This window comes from Sciurus vulgaris (genome assembly GCF_902686455.1).
Source record: "Sciurus vulgaris genome assembly, chromosome: 10".
NCBI lineage: Eukaryota > Metazoa > Chordata > Mammalia > Rodentia > Sciuridae > Sciurus > Sciurus vulgaris.
The window spans coordinates 128,610,427-128,623,675 of record NC_136470.1 but is presented as its reverse complement, the minus strand read 5'-3'; the positions used below and the strand labels follow the sequence as shown (position 1 = coordinate 128,623,675).

Below are 13,249 nucleotides of genomic sequence, written 5' to 3'. Positions count from 1 at the left end.
GTGAGTGGCAGAACTGGTTTTAGAACCTAAACATTCTGACTCTAGAGTGCAGGATCCCAACCACTCTGTCAGACTGCCTCATGGTGTAACATAAAATCTATGGCAGTGGGAATACACAGTAGGTGCAGAGGAGCGTGTACTTAAGGTCTAAGTTGACAACGACAGGAGGGATAGCATTAACCATCCTGCAAATCCCTGTCAGATTCAGCTGAGATCTTGGTGGTCACAAGGGCCCTGGGGCAGACAGTCTCTGCCCTGGGAAGGAAATAGCTCTGTTTGGGGAGCCAAACAGAGCTTTGCTGAGTGCTGCTGTTCCTTGTTGGTCGATGGTTCTGTGGAGGCTTAGTAGGATTGGCAGTGACAGCCTGTAGGTGTGGCTTGAGCCGTCTGCCGTGGTGAAATGTGTCCAGGCCTGTAGAAAGACCTTCCTGTTGTTTCCTACCTGAGCATCCCACAGACTCACATGGACTAACAGGAGGGATGTTATAACCTGTAAAGAAATCCGAAGTTTCTATGGAATTTATCTCCCCTCAAATTAACCTGTTGCTAATAGCAAAGTGTCTTCAGAGCTATTTGTGCAAAAGTGATTTAAGGTCAGTCTATGTAATACACTGAAAGAAGTAATTTTATTTAGACAAGCAGCATACTACTGAGAACTAATTAAACTGGCCAAATATGACTAACCTTCATTTTATAGCATTTTATCACCAAATAAGCCAGCTTTACTATATAAATCAATTTATACTGATTAAAATCACAAACTGATGTTAATAAATTTGAAAAGCTGTAGTAAAATCACAGTAGGAAGAAAATCATAGCTAAAGTAAAGATCGGGTGTAATGTTGAATTTCTTTTGTTTTTATTGGTTCTTTTTAATTATACATGACAGTATAATTATACTGATATAATTATAAAAGCATGGAATATATTTTTTTATAATTAGGATTCCCTTGTGTATGTACATGATGGTGAGATTCATTGTGATGTATTCATATATGTACACAGGAAAATTACGTCAGATTCATTCCACTGTTGGAATTTCTTAAGTAATTAGCAAAAGTATTATTTGTTCCTTTATTCTTTAAATGTTAATTGGTCCTCTCTGAGGAGCCAGATAAAGTGGTTAGAGACACCTTGTGAGCATAAGACAAGGTTCTGTATACAGCGTTTACAGTGTAGTGAGGAAGATGGAATCAATACTCCTGCAAACATGTATCCATAAACTGGTACGTGGGAAATTGTGGATTCCATAAAAATATATAATGTGGGACCTGATCTAGTCTCTGGAGTCAGAAGTTTTTTCTCAGGAAACGGAGCAAAGATTTGGAGGGAACGTATGAATTAACCAGGAGAAGGAGTGGGAGAAATTTTCTAAGGAAAAAGATACTGTGTTTAACCCTATAATCCCAGCAGCTGGGGAAGCTGAGGCAGGAAGATGGTGAGTTCAAAACCAGCCTCAGCAAAAGCCAGGCATTAAGCAACTCAGCAAGACCCTTTCTGTAATAAAATACAAAATAGGGCAGGGGGTGTGGCTCAGTGGTCGGGTGCCCCTGAGTTTAATACCTGATACTCTCCCCCCAATTTTTTTTTTCTTTTCTGTTTTAATTTTTGGACCTGGGATTGAACCCAGGGGCACATTACAAACACTGAGCTGCATCCCCAGTGCTTTTTTATATTTTTATTTTTTGAGAGGGATTTACTAAATTGTTGAGGCTGACCTTGAACTTGGGGTCTTCCTGCATTAACCTCTTGAATTGCTAGAATTATAGGCATGTGCCACCACACCTGGCAAGATTTTAACTTTTTTTTTTTTTTTTTTTAGTATTTTTTAGTTGTTGAAGGACCTTTTATTTTTTTTTACTTACATGTGGTGCTGAGGATCAAACCCAATGACTCACACATGGTAGGCCAGTGCTATACCGCTGAGCCACAGCCCCAGTCACAAGATTTAATTCTTTAAAGACAATGTGAGGCTGGATAATTTGTGTTAGGCAGTAACACAAAAATTGAAGAGTGTATTTTAAAAGTCTGACAGTATGTTTGGTGCCACTGAAAAGCATGTTTCTTGTGCTATAGTTTTCTTTTTAATCTGAAGTCTAATTTACATCCTCAACAAGTCACAAGTCATAATAAGCAATTTTAGCCTAGAAACTTTACCGTTGGAGCTGAACTTGGTGACATGCCCCTGTAATCCCAGTTACTTAGGAAGCTGAGGCAGGACAATGGCAAGATTGAGGACAGCATGGGCAACTTAACCAGACTCTGTCTCAGAAAACACAAAGGGTCTAGGGGGTATCTCAGTGGTAGAACATTTGCCATTTGTTTGTGAGGCCCTGGGTATTCTGCATAAAAAATTTTTTTTTTTTTTTTTGCAGTTGGAGAAAGGATTTCCATTGTTGCTTTTCTTTTCTTTTTTTTTTTTTTGTGGTACTGGGGATTGAACCCAGGGCCTTGTGCTTGCAAGGCAAGCACTCTACCAACTGAGCTACATCCCCAGCCCCCACTGTTGCTTTTCATTTCCATATTTATAACACTTGACTCTTCATAATTACTTATTATATGCCTCAGTACCATTTCTTGATCTGAGCTCAAATAGAGCGTTTAGCTAAGTCCAGTAACACTAACTTTTAAATGTCATTATAAAGTTACTCTGATGCCCCGTGTGAGAGTGTACTCCTGTAATCCTAGTGACTCGGGAGGCTGAGGCAGCAGGATCACAGGTTCAAAGCCAGCCTCAGCAACTTAACAAGGCCCTAAGAAACTTGGTGAGACCCTGTCTCAAAATAATAAATAAATAAATAAATAAATAAATAAGGGCTGGGGGTGTGGTACAGTGGTACCCCTGGCTTCAGTCCTGCTGGGGATGTAGGTGGGTGGTAGAGCACTTGTCTAGCTCCAGGCCCTGTGGTTCCATCTCCAACACCACCAAAAGAAAGAAAGAAAGAAGAAAAAAAGTCATCCTAATGTTTAATTTTTGGATTATCATTTAATAAAATTATTTAACTCTTAAGTATTCTTCTAACATGCCTGTTTTTATTTTATAAATTTCCTCAATTCTATAGGCATAACTAAGAACATTAATAATAGGTTGTTATTACCTCCTACTTTAGGCTCCATTAAATGACCCCTGTGCATGTGCTTCTTTTATGGGTTTGAAGCCTTCTACCAATAAACACCATCTCGTACGAGCAATACTGGAGTCAATAGCTTTCAGGTAAGAAAATCTGCCCAAACTCCTCCCCTCCTTCAGGCTTTGCCATTTCCTTTATTAATGTGCTATCAAATTGAAATATTCAGTGCTTACAGACCCAGATCTTTAAGCTGGGCGTGGCCATGCCCACCCACCATGCAAGCATGCTTGTCTATCAGCATCATATGAGGGTCTGCAAGCAGGTGGTGGACATCCTGCCCTTCATTGTCCCAGAAGCACGCAGACTGTTCCCTCCCATCTCCATATAAGGATGGCCGCTCAGGTCCCATGAAGAGAAAGAATGCCTAGCAGGGCCAGGGTGGAGCTGGAGCTGATAATGAGGAGGAGGAGGAGGATTTTCCCACCCCTTCCAGAACTAGAGGATAGTTTTGTTTTTTCAGTCAGATAGTAAAATAGGATGAACACTTCAAAAAAATTGAAAATTTCTTAATTTTCATTAAATTAATTTATGCTCTTAGTTTCAAACATACTATATATGATCTGATCTGTTCTGAGAACTAATTTTTTTTTCATATTTAATAGTACCAGTATTACTTAGATTTGATTTTTGAAATTGAATGATTTTTAAAAACATCCAGGGCTGGGGTTATAGCCTAGTAGTAGAGCATGTGTTGTCTATATATGAGGCCCTGGGTTCTATTCTCAGCACTGCAGAAAAAAATGAGAATAAAAAAATTCCAATTTCTTAAGCATGAAAAGTTCAAATTTGGAATTTTCAGTGGTTTAGTTTCCTTATTCATGAGGGAGAATTCAAATTTATAATGCTCCTGTTACCCAAAGACTAAATCATCAGAATTATTTTTATGCATACTTCCTGTGACCTTTTTGTTATGGGATAAGTGTAGATTGTTAAAATTAAGAATACAGCTGTCAGAGCTGGGTGTAGTAGTGTCACATGCTATAATCCCAGTGACTCCGGAGACTGAGGCAGGAGGATCACAAGCTCGAGGCCAGTCTCAAAAACTCGGCAAGAACCTGTGTCAAAAATAAAATTAAAAAAAAAAAGGGCCGAGGATGTAGCTCAGTGATAGAGTGCCCCCAGGTTTGATCCCCGTTGCAGGGGTGGATATAGCTGTCATGAATAAGAAATATTTGTGTTTTTTAGTTTAAAATAAAATATCCATGATTACAAAATAATTGTATTTGATGAATTCTATTAAATGTTATTTGTAGTATCTCATCTTAATAGATACCTTTAAAATAGATAATTGTTTTACTTTTCCTTTGTAGAATGGTAATAGATAAAATTTTGTCGTAAAATTAAAAATAATTAAAAATATGCTTTATGAAGTGGGGAAAACCATGAGGCCCTGAGATGCTGTTTTAATCAAGCAGCTGTTAGGCATTCTGTAGTTAACAACTATCTCCTTAACATTTTCTTTCACGTGTTTTATAAACATCAAGTAAATAAACCTGTGGTTTTTATTTTTTGAGATCAGAATAGGAGGAATATTAGGATATGAATGCCCTCTAAATAGTTATTTTGTTTTTTAACCAGAAACAAACAATTATATGAGATGATGCAGAAAGAGATCCATATTCCTGTTACAAACATCCGGTATGTGAACTTTGTAAACTTTGTTTCTAACAGAGTCAATAAGAAATTAGAAGTACGTAGTAGCTGCTATTAGTATTTTCATCAATCTGTTTTTTCAGGATTTCAAAAAGAACGTATGGTTGGTTCCTTGGCAATAAATTCTTGGTTGCAGGGATTTGGAGAGGACAGGAAAGCTAATTTTGAACTTCTGGAGAATATAACATAATATGAAATTTGGTGAAATCTTGCCATTTTTGTATTGTATAAATCTTTAAAAATCTCTTTTTTGAGTTTTACCTATCTTTTTGGTGTAGAAGTGTCAAATTTATTGACTTTCTTTGCTATAATGTCCAGATGAATTTTTATATTAGTTTTTACTTAGCCTTTTTGACTAGTCCCAAGACAGAGCAGATGGGAAAATTGATGGCAGGAATAAGGAAAGTATTTAGCAAATGCCCAGTAAGACCTTTTGTCATCAGGTCAGTGCTAAGTGATACAGTTTTGGAATTAAAAAATAAATAAATAAACATATAGGGTTTGGGGATATAGCTCAGTGGTAGAGAACCTGCTTAGCATGGCTCTAGGTTCAGTCATTAGCACAAGAAACATTAAACTTGTAAAGTCAAGGATGTAAGAAAAATATGTAGCCCACATAGAAAGAATGAATAATGCTTTCGTTCTTGTAACTTTTATCTTTTATATCTTGCTCCCCGCAGGGCAGATGGAGGAGTTTGTAAGAATGGTTTTGTCATGCAGATGACTTCAGACTTGATTAATGAGAATATAGACAGACCAGCCCACTTTGACATGTCCTGCTTGGGTGCTGCTTCTCTTGCTGGCCTTGCTGTTGGTACGTATTAATTTTATTTTTAAAAAGAGAGCTACCTTGCCAACCATATCTATGATAGAATTTTTCCTCTCAAATCACAAAATTGCTGAGAGGGTCTGGAAAGCCCTGGTGTCCATTAAGGTCCGGATCCATAAACATATTTTCCTCAGAAAATACCTTGTGACCAACCATTTTGCTAAGTCTGGGTACACCATCTCTCCATCCTTCATTCCTTCCCTGAGAATGGATAGGAGGTGAAGGCACATGATGCTCAGCTGCTTTGGTCCTTTGCAGAGGAGGGTCTTTGGGTAGATGGTGTTAAGGTAAACAATTGTTGAAGCACAGTTGTTAAAGAACACTAGGCAGACTTAATTCAGGGAGACTGTTGTGACAGGTATAGGGACTACTGCAATGGCATTTTCTAGTGGCAGATGCAACAAGGAAAAGTGAGAATTTATAGCTCAGAAGCAGGGTGGAAATCAGTAGGTGGAAGATTATACTAAGAGGACATACTGGAGGTACGAGGAAATTCTGGGTAAACCAACCTAGCAGGATTGTTGCTGAAGGCTGGCCTGGGGGAAGGTAGAGATGAGATATCTAAGATGATCAGATACTGAGGTTTGGGGATTCTGGCTAAACGGACTTGGCAGGATTCTTCCTAAAGTTAGAAAACACGTGGAAGTCCAAAAGTTGAAGCCTAGTTGAAGAAGACTGGAGGAGCCTGAGTAGAATTTGACACAGAAGAGGAACTTTGTCAATAGGCTGGTCTTTGGCTTTAAAAAGCACTCCATTCCAGCCGAGTAGGGTGGTGCATGCATCCTATGATCCCAGGGACAGAAAGGAACACAAGTTCAGGTAACCTCAGCACCTTGATGAATCTGCTCAAAAAAAATAAAAGGTGGGTCGCACTGGGGATGTAGTTGAATGGTAAAGCCCCTGGGTTCAATTCCTAGTACTGTAAATAGATTAAATAAATAAATACACATACACCTGTATCATTTCAGACTACTAATTATTATAATTATAAATGTATTCTCAAATGGTCACAGTGGTACATACATGTAATCTTGGCGACTCAGGAGGCTGAGGGAGGAGGATAGCAAGTTTAAGACCAGTCTTGGCAACTTAGGCTGTCTCAAAAAAGAAAAAGAGTAGGGATATAACTCTGTTGTAAAGCACCCCTGCGTTCAATCCCCAGTGCCAAAAAAATGTGTTCTCTGGCTGCTTTTGCTTATAAATCACATGATTTCAAAGAGCAGTATGTGTTAGAACTACAATTTTATCTTGAATTGGAATTTAAATAACTTGTATAAGATGCTGTACTTTGATAAAGAAACTCTTCTGTTAATTCCCAACTTTCAATTTTATGCATATGCTGGGTAGTTGCCACCGACGTCAAGGTGTGTGACAAAAATCTCAATTTATCTTCATTTATTTTAATTGAACAAAAAGAATAATATATGCCCAGCATGGTGGCACATGTCTGTAATCTCAGCTTTGTAAGAGACTGAGGCAGGAGGATCACAAGTTGCAGGCCAGCCTGGACAACATACTGATACTCTATCTCAAAAAATAAAAAGAGACTGGATAGCTCAATGGTAGAACACTTGCCTGTCATGGGGGAGGCCCTGGATTCAATCCCCTGCACTGTGAGAAAGATGAAAAAAAGAAAATATATTATTTCTTACTTGGACTGCTTTATGAAAAAAATATTTTTTGTTATAGATGGACACAATACCTTTACTTTATTTATTTTTATTTTTATGTGGTGCTCAGAATTGAACTCAGTGCCCCACACATGCCAGGCAAGCACTCTACCACTGAGCTGCAACCCAGCCCCAGATTGTTTTTTTTTTTTAAATAGCAAGTCATGAAATTAAATGATGACAGCATGTGGCTACTTTAAAAGTGATTTGAGGCCAGGCCTCTCAGAAATAAAAATTAAAGTTAGAAAACAAAAGATTTTGAAATACTGGTGTATTTATTCCCAGGAATGATCAATCTAACAAAATTCAAAAGTAGCAAGCTATTTGGGATTGTGTCTTAAAATAGTAATTTTTTCCCCTTGGCACAACTCATGTAAGTTTGTGAGTAAGTTTATGGACTCATCATTTGTCTTAAAATCTGAGAATGACTTTTTCATCTGTAGGGTTTTGGACTGACAAGGAGGAATTAAAGAAACTGAGGCAAAGTGAAATGGTTTTCAAGCCACAGAAGAAATGTCAAGAATATGAAATGAGTATGGAAAACTGGGTCAAAGCTGTGAAACGCTCCATGAATTGGTATAACAAGACCTAACACTCAGTGAAACCATCAAGACCGCAGCCACCTGCAGATTTCAGTGCTCAGGGAGGACCAGTACCACAGGGACCGCAGAGAAGATTCAGAATGAGCTTCGCAAACTGGGACAAAAAGTGTTGCTCTTTAAAAAAAACAAAAAACAAAAAACACTTACTTTTTTTTATCTTGGTAAAATTCTAAGGCAGCAATACCTCAAACCTCGTCTTCAGTTTTCTAGCAAATTCCACAGGACATTAACCATTTCAACTGTATTTTGACAGTTATGGACCCTTCTCTTTATTGTACTGGGTCATTGGTACATGGAATATAATTGTTTCGCATCCAAAAGCTAATAATTCTGGGTCAGGCACCATTCATGTTTTGCTCCAAAATTATTGGAAAAGTATTTCTTTAATTATTTACAATTAAGTGGACTGAATCAGGCATAGTGGGGCACACTTGTAATCCTATCTACTTGGGAAGGCAGGAGGATCACAAGGTCAAGGCCAGCCTTGGCAATTTAGAGAGACCCTCTCTCAAAATAAAAAAAAAAATAAAAAGGACTGGGGATGTAGCTCAGTGGTAGATCACTCCTGGGTTCAATCCCCAGTTCCAACAAAAAGAAAGAAAAAGGAAATTAAGTGGGCTGTTTGAAATCCATGAAACTAAAAAGAAATAGTAACTGAGAAAATGTAGAATTTTGAAACAATAATATTTCATGTGTAAAGCCATACGTAATTTTTCAATGTCATATCCAAATGTGAGATCAAAGTGTCCTTCTCAGAAAAGCTTACTGTTAAGTCAGTCTTTACTGGGTGAAAGACACTGCCTTACTTTTTCCTTGTCCATCCAAAATCTGAGCATTCTTTATATGTTGCAAGGCACATATAAATAATTTTTGTTAATGGACTGAAAAAGGAAATTGACTCTTAAGGAACAGAAAATTATCTTTTGGTTTCTTTCTCAACTAACATTTCTTTCATAAACTTCTGGCTAAAGTGTGACATTCTATTTTTTTTTTTTTTTTTTTTTTTTTACAAAATGCAGGTAGTTGAAATAAATCTTGCCTTTCTTCTCCTGTTCTTTATCTCTCTTAGTTGTTGAGATGCTTACATAAATATCTTTGTGGGGGACTGGGTTGTGACTCAGTGGCAGAGCACTTGTCTAGCATGTTGTGAGGCACTGGGTTTGATTCTCAGCACCACATATAAATAAATAAATAAAATAAAGGTCTATTGACAACTAAAAAAATTTTTTAAAAAATATCTTTTGGTTTTATTAAGTGCCTAAATTGGTAAGAGTTTAATTTGAAAAAGTGCCCTAGCTTATTGGTAACTTAAGAACTGCCTTCCTGGCAGTATTTTACTTGGTGTCTCATTTTGATGTTTGTCCAGTCTCCTTATCTCTCTGAGCTATAAGCAGTGGCTATCTAATAGAAGTGATGAGAGTGCATTCACAGTAGTGATGGCCCTATGGCCACCAAGCCAGAAATCCACAGAGAGGAGCAGGGATTGTCCCACTATCTGACTTCATTGCTAGAATCAATGTAAAGGAGAAACCTCAGGCTGGGTATAAAATTGTGTTAAGGCAATGGCCCAGCCCCCAACCTGTTTCCATGTTATTTGTCCCTGCCTGCATTAGGGGATTTGAATTTGCATGAATGAATGAATGAATTTCCCTTTTTATTAAGATTAATCATAAAAAAAATTCCTACATTGTAGAACTAGCTATTGTGTAATGAAACTAGAGGAGGAGCTGTTCAGGGAATCTTCTTATGGTGTCATTTATGTCCATTTGAGAATACAGTTGATAGACTAACTATTAAAGTGCAATTCTGCAGATTCCATTTTCATGACCTTCAAGTGTCTTCTTCAGTTACTAAATTTTATTTGATGGAGGCATTGTAGCATATACATAGTATCATTAGCTCCATTAAGATTTGGAGATAGGGGCTGGGGGTGTACCTCAGTTGGTAGAGTGCATACCTTGCATGCACAAGGCCCTGAGTTCAATCCCTAGCACCAAAAAAAAAAAAAAAAAAAAAGATTTGGAGATATTTTTGTTAAACAAAGATGGTTTGGTTTACTGTAACAAGTTACGTCTCTTTGTATAGATGATATTTTTTTCGTTCTTTTTACTCCTTTTTACAAAGCTTAGTGGCCAGTTAAAGGCTTCTCTACCAAAATTACATGAAAGCAGCTCTGTTGTGTTAATATTTCTCTTGGCTTCTGCTTCTCAATGGTGTGATTTCAAACACCATTGAAATCAAAAGACAGAAATGATTCTGAGAAATGATTCTGTCTTTTGGATTAGGATGAACTGAATTGTAATGCTATCCCTAAAAATTTTTTGGTTCATTTCTTCTCCACATTCTTCTTTCTCAACATTCAATTACAAAACAAAGGAGAAATGCCTTTCAGATAATATAGAAAAATAACTTTGAATATCTCTCATTAGAATTGAGCTTCTTCTCAAAGATCAATGGCTAATTTTTTTTCTTCTGAGAATCTAGAAGCTAATTTTTTTCTTCTGTTTCTGGCTGTTTTTAGTGACACAGTTTAGACACAGTTTAATAAATCTTTTGTCAGATTTTAAGCAATCTGACAAAAGGTGACTTTTTCTTTGGTGGTTATAAAGACAATTGATAATCAAAGTCAGTTGAGTGGGAAAAAAAAATCATTCCATCTGTCAAATTTATTTGCCATTTTTATGCTAATATTTGAAAAAATATAAATGTGCTAATGTTCCTCAGCATATTTTATTTTCTCATTATGGATCTATCAGATGTTTTTAGTTCTTAAGCAGTCTCAATAAGGAGAAGAGTGTTCCTGTACACTCCATCTTAAAGTGGTTCTAACTGCTTTTATACTAGAGACTTACTGGGTTTTAAATCTTTTGTATCCACCCATGACCTGGGCTCTTAATCTCAATGTTAGCATTTGGGACTGGATAGTTCTTGTTTTGGGGTGCAGTGCCATGCATCAGAGGAGTATCCCCAGCCTCCGCCCTGTGGCTTCCAGCAACCTCCTCCTATCTATGGCCAAAAAATGTCTCCAAACTCTGCCACTGTGGGAGACAAAATCACTCCAGTTGAGAACCACCACCATGGGCCGTGAGGAGAAAATTGAAGACTCAGAACAGAGTATCGTGCTCCTGTTCTGCCTCTTTTTATTGTAGGAAATGGATTTGGCAAAAAAAGAGGCAGTAGTTTCTTAAAACAAATAGGGTTTGTATGCTGCTGGTTAATGAGGCGGGGAACCCTCATGATATAATTGTCCTTTTCTTTTCTTTTTTTTTTTTTGGTGATGCTGGGGGATCAAACCCAGGGCCTCCATCCTGCTAGGCAAGAGCTCCACCACTAAGCTTCATCCCCAGCTGGTAATTGTCTTCTAATATTTTTACCCACTCACCCCTACCCAGCCTTTGCAGCCTTTGTGGTCTTAATCTGCAGGTCTCGGACTTCAGTTTAGGATTAGTGTATTCTATAGACCATCTGCTACTTGAGCTACTTTTTTGCTTCTCTTTTTTCCTGCTTTCTGTGCAAACCTCCACCAGACTGGAAGCTCCCTGAGAGCAGGAGCCACATTCTGTTTCTCCAGAGCTTAACACTGTGCCTTCTTATTTGTGGGATGAATTTTTGACTTGTTTATAGGTGCAAACTTTGATTGTATACATATTTTATCTTTGATGTTACATACTTTTGTTGATGGGGAACTGTTTATATTTGATGAAAGTAAAATATGTTTCTGTTGGATTGAGAAGGACTACTTTGTTATGAGAGCTAGAATCCTTGTATTGTTTATTTAAAAATACTTTGTATGTCTGTATATTTGCAAAAGTATTTTTGTACAGATATACACCCTTAAATACGGTTATATTTCCTTTTTTTTTAATGCTGGGGATTGAACCCAGGGCCTTGTGTGTGCTAAGCAAGTACCCTGTCGCTTAGCTACTCCCTCAGCTATATTAACTTTTAAAGGTATAATCAAAGCCTTTCTAGTGACAGGGTTTATGTATTTGACTGGAGATGACTAACAGATTGAATCTTAACATTGCCAAACACTGTAGCACTATAGAAAGGAACTTCAGACATAGCCCCTTCTGCAAGACACATGGGAGACCAGGACCAGTCTTTAAACTAGTACAGCCCAGGAATCTGGCAGGAATTTTATAATTCTTTGAGGAGAGATAAAGCTGTGCTCTGGGGTCCTTTAGATTTAATGATTCTAGAGTCATCCTAGAGATAGCCTAAAGAATGCTTGAATATACCCTGAAGGAGTCTGAATCCCTCTGGGAAATTTAAATCATGTTTTTTCAAATAAGAGTTAAAAACCCCCAAACATACCTTGAACCTATTACCACCTACCTGATCCCTGACTCATCTTCTTAAATTCCCAAAGCCAGATCATCTGGCTCAAACCAGTCAAAATGGGTATCTCCAAAAAGTAAAGTGGGTGATCAGAATCATGCGGGTGTTTTAAGTTTTGGAGCCTCCTAGCCATAAATGTTTGGCTAAATCACAGACTATACTGTCACCATAATCCCATGGCATCCTTGGCCCTAGAGGAATTCAAGAATGACCTTGGGTATAGAAAGGATAGAGACATGAGCCTGCAAAATGAAATATTTCTGAAATTCTCAGTTGTTCTTTTTGTATGGTCTTCCCTCCTCCTTTACTATAAATTTGTTATAAAATAGCTATATCTAGATAGATATCTGTCTGTATAGGGGGGAAATGATAGAGGGACCCCAACCTAAGTAATTCCTGGGCTGGGGATGTAACTCAGTGGTAGAGTGCTTGCCTAGCATGCACAGGGCCCTGGGTCCCACCCCAGCACCGCAGGAACTTTATGAGGAACACCAGACTTTCCCAGTGTGACTATCATTTTACGTTCTCACCCACATGTGAGTGACCCAGTGTCTCCACCTTCTCACCAGCATTTGTTATTGTCACTTTTTAAAATTTCAGCCATCCTCGTAGGTGTGTAGTGATATTTCATTAAGGTTTTAATTTGCATTTCCCTTACTAGTGAGGTTGCATATCTTTTTATGTGATTTTTTTTTTTTTTGCTATCTGTTATCTGTTCAGTGAAATTTCTGTTGCCCATTTGCCAATTGGATTGTCTGCTAAATGAGCCGAATCTTTGAATATCTTTTTAAAAGTCTTTTTTTAAAATCAGTCCAGTGACTTAAGAAGTCATTAAGTAGGATTTTTTAAATCTTTCAAGGCAAAATGTATATAGCATTTTGAACATGATTTTATAATATCCTGAGCAGAAGGGTTCTATTCTGTTCTTGTTAAAGTGTGGTACTAAAACCGTGAGATAGCAAAAATGTTTCTTTACTTAAAATGTTATGTGGAGTGTACAGGTACATACTTTCTATATCGCTA

General features: G+C 37.6%; 1 protein-coding gene across 1 annotated transcript in view; it reads left to right on the top strand.

Annotated features, from left to right (window-relative positions):
• The window catches only part of GK5 (glycerol kinase 5), a 67,043-nt gene extending 56,940 nt beyond the window's left edge, over window positions 1-10,103 (top strand). Inside the window, exons 13-16 of the mRNA XM_079101090.1 lie at window positions 3,111-3,214; window positions 4,710-4,769; window positions 5,465-5,598; window positions 7,727-10,103. Of these exons, the coding sequence (XP_078957216.1) occupies window positions 3,111-3,214; window positions 4,710-4,769; window positions 5,465-5,598; window positions 7,727-7,875 (447 nt within the window). The 3' untranslated portion in view covers window positions 7,876-10,103. The remainder of the gene's footprint in view (window positions 1-3,110; window positions 3,215-4,709; window positions 4,770-5,464; window positions 5,599-7,726) is intronic.
• Window positions 10,104-13,249: the final 3,146 nt, after the last annotated feature.